The sequence below is a fragment of the Rhamphochromis sp. 'chilingali' genome (assembly GCF_963969265.1).
Source record: "Rhamphochromis sp. 'chilingali' genome assembly, chromosome: 3".
NCBI classification, from domain to species: domain Eukaryota; kingdom Metazoa; phylum Chordata; class Actinopteri; order Cichliformes; family Cichlidae; genus Rhamphochromis; species Rhamphochromis sp. 'chilingali'.
Genome location: NC_137931.1, coordinates 5,878,431 through 5,904,643, shown reverse-complemented (window position 1 = coordinate 5,904,643; position 26,213 = coordinate 5,878,431). Strand labels below are relative to the sequence as shown.

The 26,213-nt window shown below is 38.7% G+C and overlaps 6 protein-coding genes across 6 annotated transcripts; 2 read left to right on the top strand and 4 right to left on the bottom strand.

Moving 5' to 3' along the window:
* Window positions 1–850: 850 nt before the first annotated feature.
* Window positions 851–1,670, bottom strand: LOC308394658 (gamma-crystallin S-1-like; the record flags this gene model as incomplete). Its single annotated transcript, XM_080879063.1, has 3 exons — window positions 851–1,123; window positions 1,226–1,468; window positions 1,626–1,670. 3 exons carry the CDS (start codon window positions 1,668–1,670, stop codon window positions 851–853), a joined length of 561 nt encoding a protein of 186 aa, XP_080735189.1.
* A 1,406-nt stretch (window positions 1,671–3,076) lies between these two features.
* Window positions 3,077–4,242, bottom strand: LOC308394492 (gamma-crystallin M2-like; the record flags this gene model as incomplete). Its single annotated transcript, XM_080878849.1, has 3 exons — window positions 3,077–3,352; window positions 3,908–4,150; window positions 4,234–4,242. The coding sequence occupies 3 exons, from the start codon at window positions 4,240–4,242 to the stop codon at window positions 3,077–3,079; spliced, it is 528 nt and encodes a 175-aa protein (XP_080734975.1).
* A 1,611-nt stretch (window positions 4,243–5,853) lies between these two features.
* Window positions 5,854–16,513, bottom strand: LOC308394660 (gamma-crystallin M3-like; the record flags this gene model as incomplete). The annotated part of the gene is made up of 2 exons (XM_080879065.1): window positions 16,271–16,513; window positions 5,854–6,129 (listed from the first exon to the last, which is right to left on the bottom strand). Exons 1-2 carry the CDS (start codon window positions 16,463–16,465, stop codon window positions 5,854–5,856), a joined length of 471 nt encoding a protein of 156 aa, XP_080735191.1. The 5' UTR covers window positions 16,466–16,513.
* Window positions 7,687–12,534, top strand: LOC308394469 (uncharacterized protein; the record flags this gene model as incomplete). Its single annotated transcript, XM_080878827.1, has 6 exons — window positions 7,687–8,019; window positions 8,172–8,443; window positions 9,475–9,502; window positions 11,105–11,134; window positions 11,341–11,583; window positions 12,262–12,534. 6 exons carry the CDS (start codon window positions 7,687–7,689, stop codon window positions 12,532–12,534), a joined length of 1,179 nt encoding a protein of 392 aa, XP_080734953.1.
* On the top strand, window positions 14,264–15,114 carry LOC308394657 (gamma-crystallin S-1-like; the record flags this gene model as incomplete). The annotated part of the gene is given in 4 exon segments (XM_080879062.1): window positions 14,264–14,308; window positions 14,312–14,338; window positions 14,523–14,765; window positions 14,842–15,114. Coding segments are annotated over 4 exon segments (585 nt in total). The 3' UTR covers window positions 15,112–15,114.
* Window positions 16,514–18,880: 2,367 nt separating the features above from the next.
* On the bottom strand, window positions 18,881–24,803 carry LOC308394656 (protein boule-like). Its single transcript, XM_080879061.1, has 11 exons — window positions 24,660–24,803; window positions 22,671–22,799; window positions 22,488–22,579; window positions 22,278–22,332; window positions 22,099–22,174; window positions 21,751–21,911; window positions 21,297–21,368; window positions 21,154–21,189; window positions 20,955–21,071; window positions 20,617–20,709; window positions 18,881–20,034 (listed from the first exon to the last, which is right to left on the bottom strand). Exons 1-11 carry the CDS (start codon window positions 24,684–24,686, stop codon window positions 19,888–19,890), a joined length of 1,005 nt encoding a protein of 334 aa, XP_080735187.1. The 5' UTR covers window positions 24,687–24,803; the 3' UTR covers window positions 18,881–19,887.
* Window positions 24,804–26,213: the final 1,410 nt, after the last annotated feature.

The following is a 26,213-nucleotide window of genomic DNA, read 5'->3' as shown; positions in this document are numbered from 1 at the left end:
TTGTCATACATATGCTCAATGCAGCCAGAGAGACAGAGGAGCAGAGGAATAAGATATACAATATGTACAATAGAATACAAGTATACAGTAATATACAGTAGGATATAGCTGCTATTATCTTAATATTTATGGAAACATTGTTTCAGCATGTATTATTGTGTTTTGTATTTCATGTTACATTACATTACATCACATATACTCTTTTTCTATTTTTCTGTTTTTGTTTTGTTTGCCCAGTCAACTGTAACTTATCCTCTTGTTTATTATTATAGCTGTTCTTATTGTCACATGCACAGCCTTCCCACCTGAACACTATTCACTACTAGAGTTAGATATAAAATATTTATAAATATAAACCATTGACCATTACATCATCTTATAAATATTAAATAATAAAATTTTGTGTGTATTCTCCTGTTTTTCTTAATAAATATACTCATTTATATAATTAATAAAAAGCTTAGATATAAAAAAAAAACCTAATATATTTCTTTTGTGTAATGCAAGTGCATGCATAACGTGCACGTGAGTTTATATACTGGTGCAAATTTTAACCTAAAGTTCTTGTAGTTATTTTACTATGATTTAAAATGACTTTCACTATTTAAACATTGCATTTGTCCAGTTTAAATCAATATTTATTATTTATATATTAAGTTTTAAAGTCTAAAAAAAGCTTTAATTTGATTTTTTTTAAATGTTGTGATTAAATGTAACACAATATGGATAATGAGTGAAAAGGATCATGGGTAATAAATGACAACCAATGTTTAATTTTCTATCATGACTTTATTTTAAGCATGTTTAGTTATTTTCCTTGTTTTTATTTTTTTCAAAGATTTGTCAGTGGCTACTGCTCTTTAACCCGGCGGATGGATCCAACGCTGGGCTGCATGCCCCCCCACTCAGCGTACCTCCTGTATTTGCCCCTCTCAAGCAGGTACTGGCACCCCCTGTAGTTTGGGTGCTCAAAGAAGATCCAGGCTCCTTCGAACACCTTGCAAGAGTGGACATTGTTGCTTTTCCAGTTCTCGGGGAAGGCAGGCAAGTTGTCTGCCATCTCCATCGACTGACCTTCAAAGTTTGGCTTTTCCCAAACTTTCAGCTTCCATGAATTCCCCACCTGGAAGGAACAAATGAAAGAATGGGAATGTCTGCATTGTTGGTTTCTGTATTATATTGTGAATTGATTATACACCATTCACACACATATATAGTCACCTACATTTCGAATAATTCGACAGGACCTGATGGAATCGTTGATACCTAGCCAATACTGGTAGTCTGGATACTCTCCTGGGCTTAGCACGTACTGGTAGCCCATGTAGTTTGGTCTTTCATAGACTACCCAGAATCCTCCCTCCACTCTGATGGAGTTGCAGCGGGGGAAGTAGGTGTGCAGGTCACTGCAATCATTGTCACACTCGTGGGACTGACCCTGGAAGTTTTTGTCCTCGTAAAAGATGATCTGAGAAAACAAGTTTTGATGAAACGTTGCACTCACTGAACTCTAGGAAGTGGCTGTTATGGTAAAACAAACACATTTTGTACTCATTCATCTCAAAATACGGTATAAGCATGAATCATATTGCCACAAACATGTGCCTGTCTTAAACATACAGTACCTTCTCCATTGTCGATATCAACAGGTTTGGTGTGATATAAAACATTAAAGCAGCCACCTCCTATATTCACTTTATACAGAACAAGGACAATAAAACTAAGCACATGGCTTGCTTTCTGTGAACTGGATTATTCAATCACTGATTCAAATATTTATCCAGGCTTATCACATTGTTCTGAAGCAGTGAATCCTGTTTCCCTAAACAATGCAAATGCACAGTGCAAAGCATCCCAAAGCCACTGGATGCAGCAGAGCGTGCTGACAAAAACAAGGGCACTGCAGGACAGTTGGTTTGATATGAAACGTTTTGAGCTGAGTCAGTGACACAGCAGGAAGGCACCAGAGACTCTGCTGGAGATATTTATACACATTTTATAACTAATCCATATTATAACAAGTAAGCAGTAATTTGATCGATCATTTACCCCTAGCGTTCCTTTCCATGGTAAATAAGCTGATTCCATGCACTGTTCATGATGCAGGGAAAAACTCCCATTTGAAACAATGCATGAGGACACAAGTGATGGTCTTCAGCACGACACTGTGGTGAAGGTTAGGTAATGTTTAGGAAACAAGCAGGATTGCATTTAAAAGGAACCAACACAAACAAAAGGTGATCTCCTGTTCCCACCCTGTTATTAATCAGAACCTTAACTCCACACTTAGTCATTTCCACACAAACAAATGTCATTTTGATAAACTTCCTTTCCTTTATTGAATCATCAAGGCAGATTTTTCTTTTAAATGTAACAAGCAGATTGCCACAGCTTATATGAACATTCATGCTCCCCAGAGGGTGAACTCCCACACGATGATCTTCACCTTTAAATCTGCCACCACAAGATCGCTGTTGTTACTGAAGAACGATCCAGATTCTTAAAATAACAATAACAATGTTTTAAGTATTGCCCTTCTAGTAATGATACAATTCATCATTTAAAGGTATCCAACATTAAATCATCAGTACTGAATTACCTTCAGCAGTGAAACTACTGGTTTCTTTGTACTTTGTCATAGTTGCTCGGTTCTCCTGCTTCTTTCCCACCTGAGAGAGATATGATTTCCTGCTTAAACTAAGATCAGGATGCTCAGCCCGTTAATACAAGTGCAGAGTTTTCTTTTATAATATATGTATTTATATACATACACGTACATGACATATATATATGGCATGGCATGGAGTTGTAGTGTTGTATTTACACCAGAGGTCTAACAAAGGAGGAGTCTATTGCAGATTCCTGAACTTTGTGAAACTGCCACACAAAAAGTCTTCACATCTTTAAAATAACGTGATTTAATAGTTCTACTTGGTTTTTATTAATGTATTCATTCTTCCAAATCGAGCTTGAGGCACATTTGATGAAATCCACAAGGACAAAGTCAGTTTGCTTGAGTCATTTATAAGTCATTTATTGATTGTCATGTGCATCACTTTTTCATTATGACTGTTAATCAAAACTCTGTGATCCTGCGGAAAGAGCCGACGCCAGGTGAAGATGCCCCCCAGTCGCCGTGCTGCCGGTACTCGCCCCGCTCCAGGAGGTACTGGTGCCCACGGTAGTTGGGGAGGTCGTAGAATACCCAGGCACCATCTGTCACCACACAGGAGTAGGCCTCGCGCATCTTGTAGGTATCATAAACCGATGGGCAGTCATCAGAGCACTCCACCATCTGCCCACCAAAGTCCGGCCTCTCGTACAGCCTCAGCTTCCACGCACTACCGTAGACCTGCAAACACAAGCAAAGCACAGTGTACTCGGTGCAGATTTACACTGCCAACTTTGGAGCAGCGTTTTCATTTTATGGCTAGTGTTATGAAAAATCCTGGAAATTCCTCCCAAAGATAAAAAATACATGTGCAGGGTTTCACTCTAGGCTATCAGCTCACATGGGCTTACATTTTTATTATGTAATCTCTTCAAAAGCTGGTCTTTGGCTGCTATTGCACTGTCAATTAGACTGGTTTAAAGCACAGACTGATTAAATCAAAACAATGAGCTTAAAGAGGCTAAAATGTTCCATCAAACAGAAAGAAATTACATTTCTTACATACATTAATCTTTTTTTTCTTTAAGAAAAAGCTAAAAGTTGCTGCCAGTTGTGCTTCCTATTGTCTACTTGTTTAGTCTGCTGGCTTAACAGTGAGCACCCAGCCTGGACTGGTGCCCTTGTACAATGCTGTCCTGCAGGGACTGCACAAACACATTTCCAGAAGCAGTCTATGTGAAACCTCTGTTGGATTTTGTGGTTGAAGGAACTTGGGAAAAAAAGGGGGGAACTTACATTTTTGACGGTACGGCAGGATTTGACATTGTCGTTGAAGGCCATCCACTGCTGGTTGTCGGCGTACTCCCCTGGGCTGAGGACGTACTGGAAACCCTTGTAGTTGGGTTTCTCATAGATGACCCACACGCCGCTCTCCACTCGGATGGAGCTGCAGCGGTTGAAGTATGTGTGCAGGTCAGCGCAGTCGCTGCTGCAGTTGTAGCAGCGACCCTGGAATTTCTTCTCCTCAAAAAATGTGATCTGTGGAAAACGTACACTTTTAATAAACCCAAGAGGAGGAAGAGTCTTTAAACGCACACTGATCGCAACAGGTCTTAGCTTACCTTCCCCATTTGGATGCACTGTAGACCTCATTCTTTGCTGCAGCCCCATCAAAGTATTTAACGATAAACAAAATGTGCAGAGTGTGGCAAGTCTTTGATACCCAAATGAGGTAGATTTACATATCAGCAAAATAGCTTGGAGCTGTTTGATTTGCCTTTGTTCTGGCCTGATGATGGCTCTGTATCAAACACATGCTGGAACAGTGAAGGCAGAGGATCAGTGTTAGACTGTGAGGGACAGAAATCATTTAACACTGTTTAATAGTAACTCCCTTTAAAACAAAAAACAAAAAAGTGAAGGTATTATTGAAAATTGAGGTATTACTGCAAAAAACCTATGTGAACATGTAACTAAAATGGCATTTTTAGGCTTTTATTTTCTATTTCTGATCCTACATGAAACAAAAACCCCGCCTCATGTAGTATTTACTGGTTTAAATATATGCAGATAGACTCAAAATGTCTTTTGGACTACTGTTGCAAATATAAAATGCATACATTAAGACCTGTTCTGTGCAATTTAGAGTGTTTACATTATGTGAAACTGTAGAATATTACATCTTTCTGTCTAGTTTCATTAAACAGGATAGACCTTTTATTTAGTGATGATTTGGTTAAGTCCATTAGGAACCTTCAGACTATATATGTAACAGCTTTAAAGTAATTAAACATCAATACATGCAAGAAATTGATCAACTATACTATACTATAATGTACAATCTACTCAATAAATATTTAAGATGGACACAGGGGGGGACTCTGCACTCCACAAGTGGCCTTAGCCAATTTGGCCATGTCACCTCCAAAATACACAATATGAGCACTTGTGCCTCATATTGTTTCTACTTTCTATTTACTCCAAGTGCTTCAGTTTTAAGGCACACACTTAATGGATCACACGGGCATAAAAGAGGGTGACAACCTTTTCAAACAACTGATGTCCTTCATCTTTCTTTTCCTAAACCGTCTAAAAATAAAGAGGTGAATCCTTAAAAGTCCACCGAATGAGTCCTTTTGATTTTATCTCCTTGGATTGTTTTTTATTTTTCTTCTTCTTGGGTTCTCAGTCTTGGTATAAGCTTGGGGGGGAAGTTTTGTTCGTTCTTTTTTGGCATTCAGCATGATTTGCTCATTACAAACCCACTACACTTTCACATCTTTTGATTGTTTCAACACGGTTCTCTGTTCATATCGTCTTTTAATTTATACACAGCACTTTGTGACTTTAATGTCTGTGAATAGTGCTATATAAATAAACTTCACTTACTTATGCTTTACAGTTTCCCTTCTTCCTAAAGTCTTTGAGTTTTAGATACAAATAGAAGTCTTATGAGCTTCTAGTTCTGAAATTTACTGATAAAATAAAACCGAACTCTCTCAGTATTCAGAATTCCTTATTATTTCTGTTTGGGATGTATTTCCTAATAGTAAATCCTCTCTCAAATACAGAACTTTGAAGCATCTGTAAATGCAGTTAATCTTCGAAACTTTCTAACATATTACTTACAACTGAATTTTGACTTATCAGTATTTACATTAGAAAAACCAGGGGTGTGTCTGGATGGGATTTCAGCTTGCTTTATTATTATTCACAGTACATTTGGAGTGTGTCATTTTGAGTTAACAGGAGTCCATAATGCGCCTGATGGAGCTGAACTTTGTGATGTTGCTCCCCATCTCTCTGAGGTTCCTGTACTCTCCTGGCCTGAGGTACAGCATCCTGCCTCTGAAGCCGGGCTGCTCGAACATCAGCCAGTGACCGTCCATCACGTTGCAGGACTGACAGTCAGACATGTGAAAACGATCCATTATGTTGTCGCAGTCGTCGCTCAGCTCGTACATCTGGCCTCCGAAGTTCTCCCTCTCGTAGATCCTCATTCGGAAGGGGCCTCGGTGCTGTGGATGAAGAAGCAGAATGACTGTGGCCTGTAAGTCTATAAAACTTATCTTTAGCTGAGAATGTAAATCTAAAACTACATCTTGGACAACATAAAGTAGCAATATTATTAAAAAAATTAAATATAAAATTAGCATAAATAGAATTTTTAAAACTATATTTTAATGTTTCCCTCCATTCATCTTCTTCCACGTTTATGAAAACTTTTGCTGCTTCATTTTATATCGCCATATCCATGGGATCTGGAGGTTTTGTTCTCTTTCATTTAGGACAGGTGATTACACCAGAGGATGGTTAAAGAAGGCTGGGAGATATGGATGACTTCTAGTGAGCGAATCCTAAATTTAAAATATTATACATGCAGAAAGATAGGACTGAACAGCTAGGCTCAATTTTTATTTCAATATATTTCACAATTAATTACAATTTTTCTCCTGCATGCAGGAGGGCAGCCTTTGTGCTCAGACAAATGTTGACCAGATGGCTGTTTCTTTTTAGCTTTTATTGTCACTGGCCTTCTACATCTACATATTTAAAAGGTCTCTGTCTTGTCCATTCTGTTGTGGCTGGGCCCCGAATGCAGCTCAATGTCATCCACCTACCGTGGGGATTATGCGACTGGATCTTATGCAGTCGCTCATGCTCATTCCCATCAGGCGCTGGTTGTCTGGGTATTCTCCTCTCCTCACCAGCATCTGATGGCCCATGAAGTTGGACTTCTCATAGACCATGAAGAGGCCACTCTCCACCCTGCAGGAGTTACACCTGCTAAGGTAGGACGTCAGCTCTGGGCAGTCACTGCTGGTTTCATAGGAGCGACCCTGGAAGTTCCGGTCTTCATAGAAAATGATCTGCAAAAGAGAAAAACAAGTGAAGTATATATAAATAAGCAACCTGTAAACAGCTATTTTGCATATTTGTTATTATGAACTTGTGAAGTTTAACTTTAAAACTTCCTACTGTTATTGGCTAAGTTTCACTTACCCTCCCCATGGTCATGGTTATCTCAGATACATCTCATCAACATCGACCCTTTTCCCTTTTTATACATTGCGCAGCTTGTGCTGAAACCTTTGAGTCATCACTCTATATTGTGGCACAGCAGCACTATAGCGTGGCAGACTGCATGTCCGATTCTGCAAATCGGTATTGTGATAGAAATTTGGGATTTATGCTCCCTTCCAGCAACTTCTACTATTGCATTCATCTCTCTTCTGTAAAAATCTATGTAGTATGAACATCAGATCTGTAGATGAGACTGAATGTTGTGGTAACAATAACAGTATTAAACAAACTCTATTGAGGTATACTGTGAAATGTGAATGCTGTGCCACGTGAACCTCATGATGAGTCAGGATTGTTTCACACAAAGGTGAGGAAGGTGGTCTCGGGCTCATACTGTATATAAAAGTGGCACGGGTTGGCATCAGTTGGAAAAAAAACCAAACCGTCACCATGGGCAGGGTAATACTTCTCATTTGCTTGTATAGTGCTAAAGAAAAATCTGACAATACTGAACAATTAAGACTTGTGGAAACATCGCAAGAGGGTTAGAAATGCAAAGCAAGTCCATCCAAATATTAAATCACTACTCTGTGGCGCTGTCAGCTTACCACCTCTTTCCTGTTTATTTTTTGCAGATCATTTTTTATGAGGAGAGGAACTTCCAGGGTCGCTCCTATGAGTGCAGCAGTGACTGCTCCGACATCCACATGCACCTGAACCGCTGCAACTCCTGCAGAGTGGACAGTGGGTGCTTTGTGGTGTACGACCACCCCAACTTCATGGGTAATCAGGTCTTCTTGAGGAGAGGAGAGTACTCTGATTTCCAGCGCATGGGAGGCATGACGATGATGGATACCATTCGCTCCTGTCGCATGATCCCCATGGTAAGACATTTTGGTGGTTGTAGATGGTCTGTACCATTTCATGTGGGGATTGCACAGACACTCCAAAGTCCAAAGAGGTAGCTGCTAGGTCAGCTGGACCTGGGACAGACTGCATTTCTCATGATTCGTGTCTTTTTCCCCCGCTCCATTAGCACAGGGGACAGTTCAGGATGAGGATCTATGAAAGAGAGAACTTTGGAGGCCAGATGCACGAGCTGATGGATGACTGCGAGTCCCTCCAGGAACAATTTTATATGTCTGACTGCCAGTCCTGCAACGTGCTGGACGGCCACTGGCTGATGTTCGAACAGCCCAATTTCAGAGGGCGCATGATATACGTGAGGCCAGGAGAGTACAGGAACCTCAGAGACATGGGAGTGAGCAACATAATGAAAATCAGCTCCATCAGACGCATCATGGAAATGTGCTGATTGTCTGTCCGTTCACAAGAAACTCTGGGAGAAAAATAAAAAAAATGAAATATTTTTGAAGTATCTCTTTCGCTTCATGTGTGGAGTCAAAGATGCAAACGTCATGCTTTATATCCTTTAAGATAAACTTCTAAGTTTATCATAACCTTACAGCCTTAATCAGGAATATTTCCCATGGCATTTGTGCACATTCAACAAAATACTAAATGCCATCACAACTTTCACACCAGCTGTGTTAGAGCAGGGGTGTCGAACTCCAGGCCTCGAGGGCCGGTGTCCTGCAGGTTTTAGATCTCACCCTGGGTCAACACACCTAAATCAAATGATTAGTTCATTACCAGGTCTCTGGAGAACTTCAGGACATGTTGAGGAGGTAATTTAGTCATTTAAATCAGCTGTGATGGATCACATCTAAAACCTGCAGGACACCGGCCCTCGAGACCTGGAGTTCAACACCCCTGAGTTAGAGGTTGGATCCCTCGATTCAGCATCATCACTTAAACAGTTTCTACTTAAATACTTATGTAGCAAAGCACCGCTGTTGCTCTGTTGTTATCTCAGTTATAGATAATTGACATGGACACAAAGATAACATACAAAAATGACCATGATGGTCTAATGTAAACGCCATTTGTAATACAGCACATCACAGCATCACCGAGCTACTTTAATGCTCCGTATTGGCTATAATCAACATATCAATCAAAATATTATTACAGCTATGAGAAAAATAAACATTCCACAGGACTCTATACAATCATTTTAAAAATGAAGTACACCCCATGATTCAGCGGCAATAACTTGAAGTAATTAATGTATGACTTTATCAGTCTCTGGCATCATTGTGGAGGAATTGTGGCCCACTCTTCTTTTTAGTGTTGCTTTAGTTCCTTTGTTTATGCATTTGGTTACGCATCGTTCTCTCAGTGTCACACCACAACATTTTCATCAGGTTAAGGTCTGAACTTTGGGTCTTGCAACACCTGCATTCTTTTCTTTTTCAGTCATTCCTTTGTACATTTAGGGGTGTGCTTCAGATCGCTGGTCCTCGTGTACTAATATGTTAAATCCTGTGCAAAAAAGAGTTTCCATGTAAAATTACTGTCAGATTTAGGACACATATGCACTGGTGACTATGAGTTTACCTGGAGATGAAGTGAAGAGAGTGGTGACTATGATGTAGGAGGGAAGGGAGAGAAACCTAAAATATTAGTGTCCAATGGTCCAATGGTTCAGAGGTCCAATGAGTAATACAGAAATGGGAAATCTTTCCAAAGTGTTTCCATAGGAGTGATGATCATTTATGAATAAATAGAAAACATTGGGTTTGGGTTGAAATAGCAGGGATGGTGATGATTGTTTCCCTGAGACAGTCAACGTGGCTCAAGTGAAAACATACAACAATGAAAAAATGAAAAACCTTTGGATTCAAAGTTAACATGAATAAAGACAAAATAATTTACAAGAAAAATAAGAAGAAAGGAGGAGGAGGGAGAGCACGTGAGCATGTGAGCTGTCAGTTGCAGAGACAAAAAAAAAAAAAATCAGATTTGCCAACATCAGTCAGATAAAGCTAAGAAATACAAGGGTAAGAGATGCATCCAGTAATGATAGACGCTATTTTTAATAAAGATAAAATTAGATAAAGAATACCAGATATTTAAATTAAAAAGGTTCAGTCCTGATAAATCACTGATGATTTACACTCACACCTGTGCATATGCACTGTTAATACATGAAGGCTAATGAACTTTGACAGTTTTAGCTGTCAGACACATGAGCTCACCTTTGACTGAAATGCTTTCAATTCAGTGACTGCAAGTTGGCCAGTTCCTGTAGCTGCAAAACACCCAAATCTTGACTGTTGGTTTGAGATGTTTGTGCTGATATACTATGTTTGGTTTTTGTCACATGTGTGCATTATGGCTTAAACATTTCCACTTTGGGAGATGCTTAAGCCATACTTGTTCAGCGTTTGTCTAATTGAACTTTACATTTGACATGCTAACCGAAGCCTGTAGAGTCTGAGATGTAGCTGCTTGGCTTTTTGCAGTTTCTCTGAGCATTGCACGGTCTGACCTGGGGGTGAATTTGGGTCCACTCCTGGGAAACGGTGGCATTGTGTTAACACACACCTGAATGCTCCAGACCAGCGACCTATCAAAATCTCTGCTTTTGCATAAGTGCTCACACTTTCAGTGAACAGTCACCCTGGATTGAATAGGCAGTTAAAAGAGTGGATGGATTCTATTGTTTCAGTCTTGCCATAAAACTAAATGCAAAGTCTGTCCTGTTTATGGTGTGGAAAAAAAAGAAATTAAAAAATGCAGCGTCAAGTGAGTTGAGAACTGCACCATTTCGTCTTTCAAATATTATATATTTATCCGAAAATCAAAGCTTTTTTTCATCTTTAAACACTATTATTCAATGCTCTACAAATATAAATGTGTCCTATAATGAAAAAGATGTTTGCTTTGCCGCCATTAAATCTGCACAAGTTAAATCTCAGTAATTGCAGTGTTCACAGTTTGATGTGTAGTACAGTAGAGACTTCCATACTGATGAGCTGACTCAGTCATTCCGTACAATTGAGGCAGATTCTTTGGATGTCACATGATGCATAAAAGGCAGCGCGCCAGTGAGAAAAACAACAGAAATCAAATCGTGCGACCATGAGTGGAAAGGTAATGCAGGGTACAGATCCCTGCAGCAGCTGGTGTAGGACATTGAACTCTATATATACTGTGTCAAACTCAATAGTATTTTTATTCTGTAACTTCTGCCGTGCAGCACTGTCTGATATGACTTACTCTTACGATAATCTCAGACACTCTGAACACTTTCTCTGGAAATAGTCTCACACAAACACAATTTGTGTCTTTTTCTCTAGATCATCTTCTTCGAGGAGAGTAACTTCCAAGGCCGCTCTTTTGAGTGCGTCAGCGACTGCTCTGAGATTGCCTCTCACTTGAGCCAATGCAACTCCTGCAGGGTGGAGAGCGGGACATTCATAGTCTATAACCAGCCCGACTTCATGGGCCAGCAGTACCTCCTGACCAGGGGAGAATATCCCGAATGCACGAATACCTTTGGCTTCAACGACTGCATTCAGTCCTGCCGCATTGTCCCTGCGGTAAATATAATATAATCATTTGTAAAGACGAGGACAGTCAGCAATGTAAAGGATCAGTTTGTTGAATTCATGTGTAACCCATTAGATGAGAAGCTCAACTTCGTTGTCTGAAGCAGAGGATATGTGTTCTATATATGTCCAGCATATAGCTTCTATCACGCATTTTTATCTCTTTTTTTTATCTCTCTTTCCAGAAACATAATTTATGTTTCTATAAAGCAATTTGCCACAAATGTGAATGTAGCCTACCACAGTCTTTAAAACCATAGAAAAAGTGCATAAAGTAACCAAACAGTCTAAACTTGAGCTAAAAAATTGATCGTTTTTGTTACACTTATTAGTCATGAATGAACATTTTGTATCAAAGCTGTTTTATGTATAGATCTTATATATCTAGCCTATAAGATCTGCTACCTGTTAGCATGCTACCTAGCAAGAGCTTAAGGACTTACATTTTTCAAAAGACAACTTTCCAGAACTACTATTAAGATTCCCACGTGACACAGCAGCACACACATTCTTCAACAAAAGTTAGCATATAGCTTATTCCCATTTCCTTTCCAGGCCTAAAGCAATTTTTCAGTACCTCTGCATTAGCATTAGCTGGGTACATTTGTTTTCAACTGCAAAACTATGATTTCATTCCTTTAAAATATATACTTTTTATAACTTTTACAGCACAAGGGACTTTTTAATATGAGGATCTATGAAAGACCAAACTTTGAAGGCCAGATGCACGAACTGACAGATGACTGCAACTCCATCCAGGATAACTATCACATGTCGAGCATGCAGTCCTGCAAGGTGATGGAGGGCTACTGGTTGATGTTTGAACAACCAAATTATGAGGGCCGGATGTTTTTTCTGAAGCCAGGAGAGTACAGGGACTTCAAAGGAGTCGGCAGTAATGACATGAAATTCAATTCCCTCAGACGCATCACAGAATCTTAACTGTCCCATGACTTTTATTTGGCTAAAAGGTTTTGCAGATGGTTTGTTGTATTAATATTAACAAATTGTCAAAGGCAAAAAGAGAAAGCTTTGTTTTATCCTGAAACTGTGATTTGTGCATTGTTTGAATGTAGTTTCAGCTGTAATGTATAATTTACTTTTATTGTGTGGTGCACATAATAAATAGACTGGACACAGATCTGGGTAAGTTGTTTTTCAACTCAGTCCTCAATCAAAATAAATAGCTGATTTACCCAATCATATATGTATATTCACAGTTCACATATTGATGGTTCTAAATCTTTAAACCCACTTAAATAAATACATTATAATTTTCTATATTTTTTTTATTTAACACAACTTTGCTAAAAACAAGGGCAAACCAGTTTTATATTTTGAATAATCAGTAACTAACACATTTTGGCAATCTTTTTTGATATTTCCGGTAGAACAATTGCTCTCATTTGCATAATATACAACTTTACATACAATACTTACATTCCCTACTTTATTAACCATCTATCATCTATTTTTCAGTTTTCACTATACTGGATAACTGTATTAGGATTACATGAATGGTTCTTCTTAATGTCCTTAAGTTTTTGTTTGATAGAAGGGAAAGTATTTTATAAGGGTTGAATTCTGATAGACCCATTGTTCACTGACTAAGTTACACCAGTAATATTAGTATAGTAAAACAAACTGCCTGAACAAGCTAACCCCTGTATGAAAAAGATCAAGTGTTGCACTTCTGGCAAATGTGGGTTTTTACTGCAATAAAACTTTACAGAAATATGTTTTATAGACTTTACAACTTTGCAAGGTTCTGAGATATGAATAATTACAATGTCACAATAAGCCTCTTGCAGTTAAAATGCATGCTGTACACCATATATATATTTATAGATGACTATAATCATGATTAAGACTATAATCATGCTTTAAATTAGGCAATACTACTTTGACACGATGCTCCTAATCCACAGTATCGACACTGATTCATATGTAAATAAATTAGTAATGATTTAATTGTCATATGACAAGCAAATAAATCAAATAATCCTAACAATACAGATTGAAATGTATTGATGCATTAATAATAGCACGTTATACTTGCTGTATCTCCATTGCATTAAATAATCACAGAGTGTATTAAACATCGTATCAGAAAAAGCTGATAAGAACCAAACAAAAGCACAACAGACAAGAGGTTATTTAAAACAACTTGTTTGCTGACATAAAAAAAGCGGTTGAATTGTTGGACCTATAAAAGGCTGCCGCCACTTTGCACAAGGGTGCAGCAGTGGCAGCTGAAAGCAGTACCATGTGAAAGATGTTCACTGCAGCTTTTATCACTTTTACAAATGCATCATCTTTGCTATTAGCATTAACATTAATACATTTAATTATACGCAATGTGTAAAATGTGTACCCTAACACACGTGAATGTAATTTGGTGATATGTCTATATACCATCTTTCACCATTCCAGTGTAAATACTGTATATGTTTAGGGATTTGTTGACAATAGTTGTTGGTATTTTTAGTTTAGTTGTGGATTTTATGTGTAGGCCATTAAACAAATGCAAGGGGCAGCTTCGGCTCAGAAAAAAAAACAGCTGATTTGCACTGCAGACCTCACCAAACAAAGCACAAGAAAAAAATATGTTCTGTGTGAAAAAGCTGACCAGCCCAGTCATTGTTCTCAATCACAATGACACAGGTCATCCATGGGTTATAAAGGCAGCCTGGAGCCCACGGCTGCTGCTACAGTGTGACAAAAGTTAGCCGACACAATGGGTAAGGTAAGGATACCTTTTTAAAAAAAAAAAATCCTGTTCCTTTTGTGCTTCTGCATACCTGCATGGACTATTCATCGAAAACCAGTGATGCAGAACCACTTCACGTGTGGTATTTTTAGCAAAATGTCTTTAATTTAATCAAGCATGCATCCAATTTACCGAAAATCCCTGAATAAACTTCTTTCAGATCATTTTCTACGAGGACAGGAACTTCGATGGTCGCTCTTATGAGTGCAGCAGCGAGTGCGCTGACCTACATTCCCACTTTAGTCGCTGCAACTCCATCAGAGTGGACAGTGGTAACTGGATGGTCTATGAGAGACCCAACTACATGGGCTACCAGTACTTCCTGAGGAAGGGCGAATATCCAGACTACCAGCGCTGGATGGGATTCAACGACTGCGTGAGATCCTGCCGTATGATCCCTATGGTAAGTCTCAGTTGGGCATTTTTGTATTAAAGGTTTCACTGATCTACACTGATGATTGTAATCATCATTTCTGCAGCACCAAGGCACTCACAGACTGATGATCTACGAGCGCCCAGAACTTGGAGGACAGATGATGGAGCTGACAGATGACTGCCCCTCCCTGTATGAACGCTTCCATTTCAATGACATCTACTCCTGCAACGTAATGGATGGCTACTGGATCTTCTACGAGCATCCTCACTACAGGGGACGGCAGTACCTGATACATCCTGGTGAATACAGGAGGTTTCATGAGTGGGGAGGCATGAGTCCCAGGGTTGGATCCATCAGACGCATCATTATGTGAGAATGCGGATGTGAGATATTTCATGTGAAATATTTTAAAAAGTACTACCAATAAACCAAACAAAAGACCAGAGTGGTGTCAGCTGCTTTTTGTTTGTTTTTTTCCTGGTTGCTTAAACTTTTTAGAGTCGTCTGGAATATTTAAGGACTGATTGCTTCTCGTTACCTCTGAAGAAAGCGGCATGAAATGGTCTAAGTCAACACAAACATTTCTTGTCTAACAAACTATTGTTTTACAAGAAGTTTAAATGTTACAGCAAAAAAATGTTTAAACATCAAGGCTGTCTTCTTTTGGATAAAGACATAAACACAAGCAGTTTAAGCCCAGCATATTTATTGAGAAGAGACAAAGGAACAAGGTTCAGAAGGTTTTAATTAAAGTCGGTGATTCGCCTGAGAGAGCCGATCCTTGGACTCGCACCGCCCCAGTCACTGTATCTGCGGTATTCGCCAGGTCTCAGGTAGTAGGTCCTCCCCCTGTAGTTGGGCTGGTCGTACAGCAGCCAGTGGCCGTCTACCACATTGCACGAGTTAATGTCAGACATACGGAAGCGGTCCTGGACGTTGGGGCAATCGTCGCTCACCTCCTGCATTTGGCCGGCCATATCTGGACGCTCATACAACTTGATTTTGTAGGAGCCCCGGTGCTGCAGAACAATGTTTATTAGTCAGACACTATGGAAGAGTAAAACAGTCCATCTAAGACAATCTAATGGAAAAACATCCTTAACCAAAAAGTTCTTCTTCAGTTTATGTTTCTTTTGTGGAGCAGGGACGACCAGATGGTCCCAGCATCTGAGCCAACTGGATGTGGGGAACCAAATATGATGAAGGTTTTGGTCAAACATTAGCTGTCAAGGATTTATATTCTGAAATGTTCCCCAAAACTAAATTTATATCAATTTTATTCCAAGTTGTCTAATAATAATGACAGTTCCTTTACAAAGTTTGTGTTAGAGTTTCTACCTGTTGATCCAAGTCAGCCTTTATTTTACTTTAGCTTCTTCATTTTGTTACTTTGAGTTTTATTAATAATTTATTGAGCACATACATGTCTTCTTTCTTTGACCTTGCTTTGTACTCCAATAATTCAACAATTCAACATGCCCACTTCTAAATAATATTAACTCATTGCATCTTTAATACAATCTTATGCTTACCATGGGAATCATGCGACAGGAGCGAATGCAGTCATTGATTCCGATCATGCGCTGGTTGTCGGAGTACTCCCCCCTGCGCAGGAAGTACTGGTGGCCAAGATAGTGAGGTCTGTCATAAACCATGAAACAGCCGCTCTCCACCCGGATGGAGTTGCAGCGGTTGAAATAGGGGTGCAGGTCAGCACAGTCGCTCATGCACTCATGGTGCCGACCCTGGAAATTTCTGTCCTCGTAGAATATGATCTGCAAATGTATTTCACAGCATTCGCAAATTTTTAGCTCCTTTTTCATTCAAGCTCCTAGCTCAAGGTTAATGTTTTGCTTTGGTTTTTAATTCTGTATTTTCAGTAACATAATAAACTTACCTTTCCCATTGTTATTTTAGTGGGGGCCCGACTGATGCTCAATAGATGCCCTCTGTGCTGCTGTCCTTTTATATAAAGTAGCTGTGTGATGGCACAGCATAAAGTATTGTCATCCAAATAGGTTTTATAAAACAAATCTGGTTATGTATAGCGACGCACTGCAGTGTGATGATGAGTTATTGTTGTCCACTTTTCACACGTTCATCACTATTGATCAAAACACCATAGTTTGCTAGTGCCCCACGGGTCAGTGATCACATTATGTGCAAAACAACTGCGTCCTTCTCATTCAAATAGATTCCTAACTGTACAAATGCCAGGGTCGGAGCAAGTATTTTTCCTGAATTTTGTCATTCAGGGATCCTGGACGGCTTTGAGGGGCTAAAGGCTACAGTTTTTTGTTTGTACCTCAGGCTGTTTTGGATAATCAATAATTTCTACAACGAAAAATGATTAAATCTTGTCATAAACTTGTTTAAGGGATAATTAAATCTACCTTTACCGTTTTTTAATTGATTTTTTTTTTATCTAGCCATAATCACAGAACTGCTGTGGCCCTGAGTGTAATGTAACAAATGTTAGAGCTAAATAGCAAATATAGATACACTAAAGCCTCTACTGAAATTGTGAACATCAGTATTTGTGTTTGTATTGACATCAGCATTGCTACAGTGCCCAAGTATAGTGTTTAGCTTGGACATTATGTCATCTTTGCATATATTTCAATCATTTATGGAAACAGGCTACACTGTTGTTGAATTAATTATTCAATTTTTAGGTTTGCTGATGTTTACTGTGGGTTTTTGAATGGAGGCTTCGCAAAGTAAGCGCTGCCGTGTACACCCCCATTTAGGGCCTATGATAACGCATGCCTGTACGTGATGATAACAGAAACACTAAATCCAAATCCTAGCATTTTTATGGTATGGGTCCCACTCCGTTTCCATGAAATGGTTCGTGTTGGGGCAGCTTTAGAAAGAAAACTTCAGTAAAGCAGAAATTTACATTACTGCCTGTATTTTCTATTGACATTTGACATTTTTTTCATGTAAACCTGTTATTCATCCAGTATTATTTGTCAGTTGATATTATTAATAAAGATTACAGCATTGTATATACACATGATACACAGTATTGACAACAGTTTGTTTACATTGTTTGTTTATCTATATAATGGAGGGAAATCCAAGCCAAAGCTTCAGTATGCCAATTTCACTATTGTCCATGTAAGGCCTAAAAGTGACATTATAAAGTATGAAGCAGTTAAAAAAATAATAATTATTGATTAATAGCCTGGGAGACTGTGTAGTGTAGTTTGCTCCCTTACACTAAGCTTGAACAGGAGACCTTAAATATGATGCTGTTTGCCACTTCTGGGTCACAGAATCTATTTTAATGTGTTGTAATATGTGTATTACACATATGTGAAAGCTTACTTTCAGTTTTACAGCAGGTAAAGCAGATCTTGAAAACTGGAAAAACTCTGAAAATGACATAAAAACAGTATAATGCTACTTATGCATAGACACACAACTTTTTTTTTTTTTTTTTTAAAAACTTCAACCTAAGGTCACGAGACTCCATCTCTTGTTATTCTAATAAGCTGGCATTTTGTTGGCTTTGCCACTCTGCCAAGGCCTTTATCCCATTCATACACATAAAATCCCTGATTCATCAGTGCCAGACTGCTCCATTATTCAGCTGCAATTATCCCATACGGTGGCCACACATATAATGTCTAGAGTTTACAAATCCTTCCGAGCATTTAAAAAACTATATTCATCCCATCTGTGCTAAACTGATGTATGCAGATTTCATATTCATAATGCAAATCCTGTGTTACACACTCAATTTGAAAGATTTGCTCTAAAAGGCACAAATCCTTTGCACTGTGATCATTGCTTTAGAAATGGAAAATTAATATTAAGTCATCTACAACTTCAAAACATTTTAATTTGATATTGTACATTTCAAATCACAGACCCAATAAAGGATTTTTAAGACCAGATAATCTGAAACTTTGTCTGATATTTTTTCTTCTTGCTTCTTAAAATATAAAAAACATGTCCCACATTTGTTATGTGTAGTTGTTTATTTACACTTTAAGTACACTTTGCCTGACTGCTTGGAGCAACTGGTTGTTTTGTTTGTGGCAAACAGGGAAGTTACAGAGTGCCCTCTTGTGGACAAACTGTGCAATGTCAGCAATGATAACACAGTTGAAGGGTGTTTCCCCCCCCCCCCCATCTCTTCTTTACTTTTATCATTTTCACTTATTGGCTGTTCTAAATCCTGACACAGATACATATATGCAAATAGCGATTACAAGCCAATAACATTAATCTACCGATAAATCAGTCTGGCTTTACTTGATTTTTTGACCCATTTACTTTAAATCTGCACATTTAAAACATGCTGTTATTTTAAACTGTTAAATATTCCCATTTTCCATCCTTTCAGGCACCACTTCAGAATCGCTGCCTACAAATGGAAACAACATGGCGACTACACCACAGGAAACATTTATTACCACTGAAGAACTTAAAATTATGTGAGAACAAAACAAGCTTTGGTGGTCATGTGACATTACAGAGCTATTTTTTTTTTTTTATTATTTCTCAGTTTTACAGTTTGCTTTAAGCTTGAAAACCTCAAGCAAAATACAGAACAAAAGCAAAGAAAATGAACAAAGACGATCAGCAACGTCATAAAACCACACAGACAATTTTAAATGTATAAAAACTAATTTGTCTATTTTAAATGACTAAGCACAAATAGCTGGAATTGAACAAATTACTATAAAATTGACTGTTAGATTTGATATAATTCATATTTAAGTTGAAGTCCAAATTTCAGTCCATGAAGGTCATGACTGGACTGTAATGACTGTAATCTTGAGGGTACAACTTATTACTGCACATGAACATCTTCAGCTTTTATTTTGATCAAGTCAAGATATGCTATGAATACTTATGTGTTTTCACACTAAAGTAAATACTTGTTACTGGGATACTTCACCACTGCTACTATTTGTGCCTAAATGTAAAAAAACAAAAAAACAACAACAAACAATACAGCGTAAGAAAAGAACCCCACTGTAACAGTAAATCTCAGTCATCTGACTGCACAACTAGATGAAAGCTTACCTTTATTGTGTTGTAAGGCTGAGGTTTATCAGCTACCCATAGGGCAAAAAGGAAGTGACTAAAATTAGATGTGTAACTCGTTTCTCTTGTAAAGCCCTCGGTGGATTTAGCCTACATTTGACATTTGGGGAGTGTGAAACATGGAGGCGTCTGGAGGCTCTATTGATTCTGGCAGATGGTGGTATTCCTTGTGGTGGATGTGGCGGCGGTGTCTTGGCTTGTGATGGACCCACGAGGGTGAAAACCTTAGATTCTGCAGAGGGAGGAAAAAAAATAAAAATAACACACTATGACTCAGTGAACACTATTACACTAACCATGACAGAGTCAGAGGAGAAGCAGTGGTACAGTCTGACACTGGGTGTGCAAGAAAATAATTTCCTCATTTAGACTCCATCTATCTAACTTGTACTCTTACTTTGGCATCTTTATAACTTGGGACCATCCAAGAAACACCATACAGAGAAAGCAATCTGGTGATATATAAGAGTGCTAGCTATAAAGACACTCTTACTTATCACCTGCACCTGAGCCCTCCCCTACTCAGACACAGAGACCTATTATTATTTTCTTTACTTACTGTCATATATAATTTGCTGTAATGATGGATGTTCACATTAAACATGGCCAAAGTTTAAAATAATCATGTTAGTATACAAGTTAAACCCTCTGAACCAGATGCTAAGGCTTCAGACTGGTCTAAATACTGGTTGTGCAGGGGTTTTTTTGCCTCTTGGCTCTTTATGATGTCAACGAGAGCACAGACGCTCTACCCACCTGCTGCGAGGACCTTTTATTTATGAGCTGGCTTACAGGAGGGATATCCATTTCTTACCTTTCCAGGGTCATGCTGCAGAACAGCAGGTGCCATTTCTTCTGCTCTCTGAGGATACACTGGGTAAACATGCTGCACTGTTGGCTCAAGAAACTGCAAGCGTAGAAGAAAAGGACAGAGTAAGTGCCTCCTGAACAGCATGTTTCCTCAATAGTCATGACAGAATTATAATATGGTACGTTACTTCATTTTGCACACAAGCTACAAATATAGCAGAAAGATCGAAGGCATTTTACAGTCATGTATCATGTCTTATCTAACAAAATAAAACATACTCAAGGGAATAGATACAGTTAAATAAATGTGCAACATTTTGGTCTTCCTTGATGAATCTGCACCTCCACTGTGGAGTCCTCCATGAACAACACAGGTGGCTGAACAGAAACTCCATCAGCAGGCAGGTAAACATATTGTGACTGCTGGGGGTACAAGACTGCATAGGATGGCATCTGCCACTGGAGAACAGACATCAAGAACAGGTCAAAACTGGCCAAACGCTCCTGAACTGAAGCTAAAGTCAAGCTGCATTTTGCCTACCTGGGGTGTATTCCACTGATACTGGTTTGGCATGCACTGCAGTGAGAGTAGGCAGAAAGAAAGTTTGCTGTTAAATAACTTGCTGTGCTTGTTAAATGGCACCAATGGGAGAAATGATTGGATCCCTGAAAGGCTGAGCTGACCTGGTAGTGGTGACTGGATAGTTGCTCATACACAGGCTGATAAGGATGGGGGCCCATTGGCGAAGATGGCGGCTGGAAGAAAGTCATCAATCATGCAAATATTTAAAGTTAGAAAAGAGCTTCTGATTCATCTGCGTTACTGCAACTATAACTGGAGATGCAAGTTTGGTCTTTGTGGGTATAAATTTGTCTCTTTTAGAAAAGACACCACAAACGCATGAGCTCTTATTAGACCAGCTCCCTTGGATAAACTGGTTAAAACCAAATTGGCATTTATAACAGCTGATTAGGGTGGTGGTGGTGTATGTTATTATGTTGTTAGTTTTGCATTGCTTAGTTTGTCCACTAGAGGGAGCTACACCACAAACTACTACCAGCTGAGGCAAACTGAGCATAAAATCAAGCCTTCTGCATAGTACTGAAAGTGTTAAATGGGTGTTATATGAGCACTTACAAGCCACTGGTAGGAAGGAGTATTTATGTTGGAGCAGTGGAAGTAGGCAACTCCATTATGGTAAGTGTAGGGAGAGCCTGTGGATGTGGTCAGGTAGAAGGTCCCATAGGATGTTTGCTGAGACATGGCAGGTTCAAGGCTGGCTGTAGAGGTGCTCTTTGCTGAGAAAAGAATGAAACCACAGAACCATGATCTGGTGTCTTTAGCCATCACAAGAAATGTGCCTGTAAAAGCTGGACCGACCGTAAGCCTGAAATTTAGTACTCCAGTTATCACAATTATTTTAGAACTGCTGATAACAATTAATCTACATGTTCAAACACCTGCACTACTGGACCGTCAACCTACTTTGACTTGAAGGTTGATGCTTTCGAAAAGCCGGACCAACACTGAGTTTCTTGTCTTTGAAAGTGACTCCATTAGTCTGTAACAGCACATAAACAAACGTACAGACAACAAATTCTAGTCAGATTACTTGCATGATTATATGCATGAAATATTCCAAAGCAAGACACTAAACTACTTACATTGTTGATGATTTTCAGAGCATCTTCTTGGGTTTCAAATGTAACAAACCCATATCTGTTAAAAAACAAAAGGCAGAGCGTGTTTTACTGTGACAGTAAATGTGTAAATAACGCTTATAACTCTTAAAGTCAAAGCTGAGAAAATCAGCTGTGCATACTTTATCATTCAGTCGCACTCTGTGTATGAGAGGAAAAAGACAATGAACTCACCCCCTCGACACTCCTGAATGATCTAAGACAATCTTCACCTCTTTCACTGTGCCGTGTTGAGAAAAAATGTGCCGCAGGTCACGCTCATTGACCTTGAAACACATTAGTTTGGTTCATCATTGCAAAAGAGCTTTTAAATCATGGTCTGAATCATTTGCTCTACATTATTTCAGCAGCCCTCACCCTGTAGTCAAGTCCCCCAACAAAAATCCTGTTAGGGATCACGTTGCCAAAGGTGGTGCTGTGGTCTGTCAGGCTGTCAGCATAATCATCTGGAAGTAGCACATCACTTAGGGAGGAACTGCCCCCGCTCTGGGAAAAAAACAAACACCAAATATAATTTTGTGTGAAAAGTTTCATGTCCAGCTTTCAAGCCAAGAGCAATTATTTTATTTCTCCTACCAAAATTTCTGTATTTATGTGTACATTATTGTGCAAATGTAAAGTGGAAAATACATATCTCTGTTCACTCAGGCCCAAAGACAGCGTGTACTGGTCTTACTCTGGGCCAGTAAGAAGCTTTACACGTAATGAGGTTGGCCTGATTTTTTAATTTCTTTCCCAGAAAGTAGTCAAGATTATGAGTATTAAAACTTAAGTGCTACACTTACTGGACAGTTTATTAGGTACACCTTGCCAGTACTGGGTTGGGCCCCTTTTTGCATTCATGGCACAGATTCGACAAAGTGCTGGAAACACTCCTCAGAGGTTATGGTCCATATTGACATGACAGCATCACACACATCCATGATGTGATTCTCTCATTCCACAACATCCCAAAGATGCTCTTTTAGATTGAGATATGGTGAGTGTGGAGATCATTATAGTATTGAGTCAGGCAGGCTGTGGTGTTTAAACAATGGTCACCTGGTACTAAGGGACCTGAAGTGTCAAGAGAAAGGCATTGGGACAGTCCTCAGCCCAGGCAAAGGTTTTCCAGTTTTCTTGAGCCCCTGCACACTGCAACCTCAGCTTCCTGTTCTCAGCAGACAAGAGTGTCACCGTGTGTGGTCTTCTGCTTCTGAACCTCATCTGCTTTAAGGCTCAAAGTGGTGCTCCTTCAGAGCTGATCTTCTGTATACTTTGCTTATAACGAGTGTTTATTTGAGTTACTGTTGCCTTCTCTCGGCTCAAAGCAGTCTGCTCATTCTCCTATGTCCCCTCACCTCAAAAAGGCATTTTCACTCAGAGATTCCCCCTCACAGAATATTTTATCTTTTCCAGACCATTTTCTCTAAATCCTAAACATGGTTTTGTGGGAAAATCCCAGAAGATTAGCAGTTTCTGACACACTGAGACCAAGAGGTGCAGCAGCAGGATTACTTGTTCAGTGACTTTGAGTCACTTACTTGCTCTGTGATTGGCTGATTACATATGTGTCTTAAGGAATAGGTAACTAGCTTTACTTAAAGTGGCCAGAGATTATGAATCCCACTTCTATTTACACAACCTGACTCGTAAAATGAATGTAGCCATGTTCACAAGGAAATTCTGCTCTAAAACTTAACACTTAATCAAAACTAACAAAATAAATAATTAAACAGCAGGTTCTTAAACCAAAGTAGATGTACCTTCAACCTTTATACACAAGAAACAGCCTCTGGGCTGGGTAACAATTCAATTCCTTTAAAGATTCACTTCAAATGTCCAAAGAATATGGAGAAAAATTGTCAGGAAGATACAACACAGTGAAAAATGATTAGCAATTAACTTAATCAGTATATTTCCCTATAGTTTAAAGGATTGTGTGCAAATTGAGAAAAAAAAAGTTACTCAAACAACACGAACTTTTTAAAATTATCTTCAACGAGCATTAATATTTCTCAGGTAAAAATGGTTTAAATCGTGTAAACAGCATGCCCCATTAAAGTGTAGTTAACGTCTTAGCTACTTTGAACTAACCTATTTAGCTAGCATGTTGCCAAGTTATATATATTGCACAAGTTAATTCCAAGTTAATTAGCATTTTTCTTAATGTATTTTTCACGTAAACTAAGATTATAACCAACAATTTATTGGAAATAAAGTAGCTCAAAAGTATCGAAAACTAACTGTGATAAAGTTTATATCACATAACATAACCCAGCATTACTTACTTACCTTAGCTCCGTTAGCTGTTAGCTAAAATAATTGCTCGCAAAGCGGCAAGGGCAAACTTGGCAGTGCACTCACCTTTTGGCTCTCCGCTTCCATAGCCATATTATTCTGAAGCTAAAAAGATAAATGCACGTTACTGCTCTGATTAACGGTGGCCTATTCACGATTTGGCTAATGGTTATTACACAGCTTCATTGCTCCCCTCCGACCGTTAGGTTAGGTTAGCCTTCACCACTCACACGAACTATGACCTCATCAGTTGGTTTGTGTATCTCGGAAAGCAACGGGTGAATACGTAACATTTTTATTACTTACTCTAAAAGTTTTTTTTTATTGTCTCCCATTAAACTATGTATGAAGGCGTGTTTTCACCACAGATTATTATTTTTTATTTAATTATTTTTTTATTTTTGTCTTAAGTCAACATTGTGGGATATTATCTAAAAAAAAAAAACCACTTAATAACTCAAAATTTCAAGGTATCAAATTTTCATGTATTTTGAAACAGTCAACACAAAAAGGTTAAGAAAAAAAAAGCATTAACAGAATTCAGTGGGCTACATACTGAACTTAGAAACCCACATCCTGTTGTGCTACTATCAGTCAAATCTAGTACCAATATCGACACTGGTATCGATATTTAATGATAATGATACGCCCACCTCTAATGTACGCTCTTATTTTAACTACAATAATAAGTCATATAATTTAATTTAAAAAAAGAGACGTTAAAACAAGTTTTAATTTTTCTTTTACGTCTTAATAATTCCAGACAATATAATTTTCATAATAATAAAAGAAATCCTTTCCCGGCTTCTTTCTCACCTTTTATAGAGAAAGAATAGCCACAATGTCCTGTTTGGTTTTAGGTGGGGAAATGTGCTCATTTTAAACCTAAAATGTGCTTAACTGCTGAATCCTTTCCTGATTTAAAAAAAAATAAAATAAAATAATGGGCATGGAACAATTTTGCTGTCCTACTTCAGTCCACGTTTGTTGTATTAAAAAGTACAGTACTAAAACGTGGCCACATAGAGGCGCCATTTCTCTGTTGCTAAAAAAGGCATAGGTAGTCACAGAGACCCAGGGCGCATCGGAATCAAGCATGTTCTTCTCTTTTCTTTCTATTTGAACTATGAAAGTGAAAATTTTGTTAAATGTGAAATATTGCCAAAGAAATCTGTCTACAAAGTTCACAAATATCTCATCACTGACTGAATCCCTTTGTGCTGATTAAACACACACAGCTTATATTTCCACTTAAAAATCTTTTTTTGTTTTTGTTTTAATGTGTTTTAATATTATGTTCCTCGCCATTAAGAGCTGCAGGAAAAACTAGAATAGAGTGACTTTTCCACATTTCCACATTTCTTTCCTCTCTTGATGCTTCAGGAGCCACTTCAGATGTTGAGCAAAATCCTCACGGAGCCATAATTTGTCTATGATTGGCTGCAAAGTGTTCTGAAACGCCATCATTTGCATCTCGTGCCCCCCCACCACCACCTTTTTATGCTCCTCCCTGGGACCACAACAAAGTGACACTGAACACTGCACAAAGTCTTCAAGAGCTGGAGGGTGGTGGTGGTGTGGGGGAGGGGGGGGCAACCAATTCATACCTAGTAATACTAA

Excerpts from the sequence above, each read along its gene's own strand:
- LOC308394656 (XM_080879061.1), bottom strand. The coding sequence starts at position 24,686 with ATGGCTATGGAAGCGGAGAGCCAAAAG. Across the intron at positions 21,369-21,750 it reads CTCCTTCCTACCAGTGGCTT|CCGCCATCTTCGCCAATGGG; the intron begins GTAAGTGCTCAT and ends ACTTTCTTCCAG. Across the intron at positions 20,035-20,616 it reads TGCAGCATGACCCTGGAAAG|AATCTAAGGTTTTCACCCTC; the intron begins GTAAGAAATGGA and ends CTCCCTCTGCAG.